Source organism: Dermacentor andersoni, chromosome 1 (genome assembly GCF_023375885.2).
Source record: "Dermacentor andersoni chromosome 1, qqDerAnde1_hic_scaffold, whole genome shotgun sequence".
NCBI lineage: Eukaryota > Metazoa > Arthropoda > Arachnida > Ixodida > Ixodidae > Dermacentor > Dermacentor andersoni.
Genome location: NC_092814.1, coordinates 176,029,094 through 176,034,570, shown reverse-complemented (window position 1 = coordinate 176,034,570; position 5,477 = coordinate 176,029,094). Strand labels below are relative to the sequence as shown.

Here is a 5,477-nt window from a genome sequence, read left to right as displayed (position 1 = left end):
AAAATTTTACTTCAGTTTGTCAACGGAAATATAAAACAAAATTTTATCGCATAACTTGATGCATCTTTAGTTGACATGTAATTTTAATATAATTTTATTATAAATATGGTTAAATTTGTGCGTTGACTGCAGAGAGTTTATGAGATGTTGCGTATATAGTTGGCTGAAACTGGCGGAAACGGACATTGAATACGAACGAACAGTGAGGCGCGATCCTGGCGCGATCCGCGTAGCTGCAACGCAGCTGTAACGTAAATTGAACAAGTGTCATTTGGATTTTGTGCTTTCCCGTGCCGTGGGCTTTCACCACACCCATGCTTGAACTCAGTACTAATGGGACAGAAATCATCAGCCGACAATGAGAAGCACCAAGGATATCGTATTTGTAAGAGCAGTTCATACGTTATTACCTCTGTAGTTTACAACACTTGGGAATTATCTAACGGTGCTGTGTATTTCAGGAGGAAGACGATCTTCCATACGAGGAAGAGATCATTCGGAACCCGTTCTCTGTCAAGCACTGGATACGCTACATTGACTACAAGAAAGATCAGCCAAAGCATGTTATCAATTTGATCTGCGAAAGAGCTTTACGAGAGCTTCCCGGCAGGTGTGACAACGTTCTCGCTGCTTTGGTTGTCTTCTTCAGGCAAATTTTAACTTCCATTCCGAGCATATTTAACGAAATTTTATAATACTACCTCCAAAATATTTTACAGCTACAAGCTTTGGTACAACTATTTGAAATTAAGAAGGCAACAAGTCAGAGATCTCTGCATAACTGACCCTGAGTATGAGGATGTCAACAGTGCTTTTGAGCGATCATTGGTTTTCATGCATAAGGTGAGTACTGAAAACATGCGGCCCCAACTGTATTGCCATTTTCACGAAGCATGCTGTTTGTTTCGGGGTCTTCGATGAGGGCGGAATGCAAAAACACTCTTGTACCGTGCATTGGGTGCACGTTAAAAAAAACAAAAAAACCCAAGTGGTCAGAATCAACCCGGAGTTCCCCACTACGGCATACATCATAATCATATCGTGGTTCCGACACGTAAAACCCCAGAATTGAAATTGTTTTGGGGTTTTGCCCTTGTGTATTTCGTGACTGCCGAAGGCGGACAACTTAGGCAGTGTTCTCACATTCCAGGGTCATAATTGGCGCCATTTGATTGGCTATTTTTGGCACTTTCTGTACAGTGCGTTTGGTAGTCTTACACCTTTTTGCTAAAATGGTATATGCTTCTCCTTTTTCCACGAAAAAAAAAAATGGAAATTGTCGTTGATGCACAATGCATGGAGGCTTCAGTGTAGACGTTGTCCCTCAGTGGTTTTGCATGAACATCGGCGTGGGAACTTGTTTAGCTGGGACGATAGCTAAGATCAGCTGGTGGAACCACACATAATGATTTTTAAACTCGGTTTTGCCACACATTATGCAGTGAGTGGTGCATGCATAATGTGGAGGTGCAGTAGCAGCTACCTTTATTTGAATATTGAGGAAACATTCTGTTTATTGAAAAATTTGTAGATGATGTGTGCTTGAAACGTGACAGCATGGTATCACCTGCAGATGACACCAGTTAATGAGACAAGCCTGCCGTTTCTGAAATGTTCGCTAAATTGCTTGCTGGACAGAAGAAAATGGCTTCTGAAATTAAGTCTCTTAGTCAGACTGCTGATTCTTACTTCAGTTCGTTTGAATTAGAGTAGCTGCTCTTCAATCCTTGCCTTCAAGGAATGTTGCCTCTGACGTGTCTTGATATAGCATCTCGGACCGATTGTTAATACACTTGTATCACGGATGCCTGTTCTGGTCTGAGTCGATTTCCCCTGATTGTAATGACAACATGAATACGTTTTTCTCCAGAGTAGCCACTCTTTAATTTGTGCCGTCTTCTGCACTTAATGCCATTAATGTTCCCCAGGCAGAATTGTGGGATGAACTTCTGTCATGAAGTAACATGGTCAGCAAACTCGTTAATAAAAATGATCTTGAGAACCGATTACGGAGAAATAACCTCATTTTGTTTGGATTTTGGAAGTGGTTTTGGAAGTTCTTAATGAAAGCAGTGAAGCATCTTTGTGCAATGTTTCTAATGTATTAACTGACAAGCTTCAGATGATTTATTGTAAAATAAAAATTTTCCATCAACTGCATGCCCTGTCATTTTAAAGCTTCTAGATTTCTGCAAACCCGCCGCTGTTGTTAGTGGCTATGGTATTGGGCTGCGAAGCACGAGGTCACGGGATCGAATCCCGGCCACGGTGGCCGCATTTCGATGGGGGCGAAATGCGAAAACACCCATGTGCTTAGATTTAGGTGCACGTTAAAGAATCCCAGGTGGTCCAAATTTCCGGAGTCCTCCACTACAGCGTGCCTCATTACCAGATCGTGGTTTTGGCAAGCGAAACCCCATAATTTAATTTTTTAAAAAGATTTCTGCAATAAGATTGAAGTATTAATAAGTGGCCATAAACTCAACGCTTCAAACATCTACTTAAATTAATTATTTTTCTTTTCGTGTATGTAATGTCTGCAGAAAACTATGGGATGACACTGCCATTTGCTGGAATAATGGAAGCACTGTACTTTTAAGGTTTGACCACGTATTTATTGACGCTGTCGCAAACTGCTTCTGCTACACCTTCTCCTCATAGTTTGCATTGAAACTGCAATTAGTCAAGCGAGAATCTTTGCATAATGAACCATAACTCAAGGACCTTACATAATAAGTTTCCAGACTGTTTTATTCTCCTCATATTTTGGAGTAAAAAATTTCTTTGCATTCCAACATATGTTATTCCTGTTATTCTACCTGGCTTTACCATTAAATTAAAAATTAAATTATGGGGTTTTACATGCTAAAACCACGTTCTCATTATGAGGCATGCCGTAGTGGGGGACTCCGAAAATTTAGACCACCTGGGGTTCTTTAACGTGCACCTAAATCTACATACATGGGTGTTTTTGCATTTCGCTCCCATCGAAATGCGGCCGCCGTGGCCGGGATTCGATCCCACGACCTCGTGCTTAGCTGCCCAACACCATAGCCACTGAGCAACCACAGCGGGTGCTTTACCATTGTCCATTGCAACAGATATTGTAGATGTGGCTGTGTTGTGGTCTTCTTGTGGTCTGACCTTAACTTTTCTGTGCTCCATGACCATAATGATATAGTAAGTATGATGCAAAGCTTCCTTTTGTAAATGCTCTGCATATAATCGGTGTAATGTACTGTCCCCCAGGGACCACGGTTGAGCTTTTGAATTCCTTATTATATGTATTTCTGCATGAACAATGTCTATTGTCTTCAAACTTGGATCTTTTAGGTTACTTTAATGCACCTTGTTTTCATAGCTTTCCTCCTTGGTATCTGGTAATGATTCCTTAATTTATGAATAAACTGTTGAATATTTCCCTCTGGTGCAACCTGGTGCAAGTTGTTGTGGACAACACTAGAGCCACATCAATACTTCACCTGGTGTCCCTTAGCTGACTTCTTGTTGACAATGCTTATATTGTTGTCTGTCCAATCAAGTTCTGTACAATCATGTATGAAGCATTTTGTTCCACTCAAAACAAAAAATTTGGAGGACGCTTTGCCTTTAAAAGTGGAATGAGATAGCATTCAAAGATCCCTGACTGTTGCCCATGCTTCCCGGCAACTGCAGCTTATTTAACAGTAATGTTTACTGGGAAACGCTCGCGGTGAACACTATGCACAAAGATGGGCTTTCTGGTAGAAACGCGCCCTCTTGCGTGAGCCACAATGCGGCAGAGGCGAGCGCCTTCTGGAAGTGTTTCAACCAAACAGGCGCACCGCTCTGTGGACTCCAAGATATTCACGCACTGGCGTGCGCAAATGGTGGACGCCGTGGCCGATCTGAATGGTAGAAACGCGGGAAAAGAGGTTTGTTTTAGTTTTCACGTGACAGAATTATGTTTTCTGGTATATTCAAATTACAATCTGACACTATCATGTCTGTAGGTCATGTGTAAGTCGTACTTTATGATTTTTTCTACATATTTTAGCTTGAGAAATACAATTAGTTCAGTAATGTCATTGCGCTAGATGGAGGGTCAGTGTGGTTGGGTATGCATGGTTGGGCTTGCATGGCTCAGAATAATTCTTGCCGAAACGATGGTTGACGCTGGACGCCGACGCCGGCTTTTCTGCGACACGAAGCCCTTAATGCTGTTGCATTATTGTGTGCACTGTGATGTCTGACACATTAGCCAAAGACAAAACTAAATGGTCATGGGACTGCTGATGGGTCAACCTGTGTGGTCAACATCTGTTCGGACCCGCCGTTGTTGCTCAGTGGCTATCGTGTTAGGCTGCTGAGCACGAGGTCGCGGGATCGAATCCCGGCCACGGCGGCCGCATTTCGATGGGGGCGAAATGCGAAAACACCCGTGTACTTAGATTTAGGTGCACGTTAAAGAACCCCAGGTGGTCAAAATTTCCGGAGTCCCCCACTACGGCGTGCCTCATAATCAGAAAGTGGTTTTGGCACGTAAAACCCCATATATTATTATTATTATTAACATCTGTTCGAGTTGTTTGGAACTTTCCCATTCTGTGAAAACGGTAATGATCATCAGGGCCTGGCACAGCTAATTGCCGCGAGGGAGCCAATGTCCAACCATGAGAACGGCATAGTCTGCTGTCTCCAGATTACCTCGTCATTGCTTCATATGTGAGAGCGAAGGTACAACGTCAGAGGTGGAGTCCAGCGGGGTGGTGCGACATCGTGGATGAGATACTGCGAACAGCTTGGTTATTATGATTGGTCGTTGATGACATGACCTGTTTCCCAAGCGAGTGATCTGGGGAAGACGGAAAGCTTTTATGAGACATACTTCAGTGTGGTGTGTGCTATCCCAGAATTATTTACAGTATTCCTCCTGAATTGTGTAGTTATGCTATGAAAACGATGTGTCTGTGCTACGGGTTAATAAGCACTGCACTCTGTACTTCGGCCAGTACTAGTCTGCCTTTGTATCTAATTAAGTTTGCCTTCCCATGTAAATAAACTCCCGTTCTATTCCTTCAACCTCCCGACCTTGTACTTATCAGCAAAGAAACAACTCTTGCTGTGAAAGTTCGGACGACAGCATAGGCCGCCAGCTACCCTTTTTTAAGACACACCAGTGGCAGAGGCTAGAGCGTGACCCCCAAATCTTGCAGCACGTTAAGGAACCCATGGTTGTCAAAATTCACCCAGAGTCCTCCACTATGGCATGCCTCATAATCATGTTCTGGTTTTTGCTCATAAAACCTGAAAATTTAAATTTTTTGCTTATTTTACTGAGTGATGGTTTTTTAGTGACTGGCATCCAGATAAGCCCATGTGTCAGTCAAATAATTTTATTCCCAGGCTCTGCATACTCTCTTAAAAGAAAGCAGGGATGGTATGAAGATCCCTTCTGCATTTTATAGTAGTTCTTGTAAACACAGAGTAATTAAATT

General features: G+C 42.6%; 1 protein-coding gene across 2 annotated transcripts in view; it reads left to right on the top strand.

Moving 5' to 3' along the window:
• The first annotated feature begins 202 nt into the window (after positions 1-202).
• fand (Pre-mRNA-splicing factor SYF1 fand) overlaps positions 203-5,477 on the top strand; it is a 127,822-nt gene continuing 122,547 nt past the window's right edge. For both annotated transcript variants that reach the window (XM_050195065.3, XM_050195064.3), the window contains exons 1-3: positions 203-385; positions 462-610; positions 720-843. In XM_050195065.3, the coding sequence (XP_050051022.2) occupies positions 359-385; positions 462-610; positions 720-843 (300 nt within the window). In that variant the 5' untranslated portion in view covers positions 203-358. The remainder of the gene's footprint in view (positions 386-461; positions 611-719; positions 844-5,477) is intronic.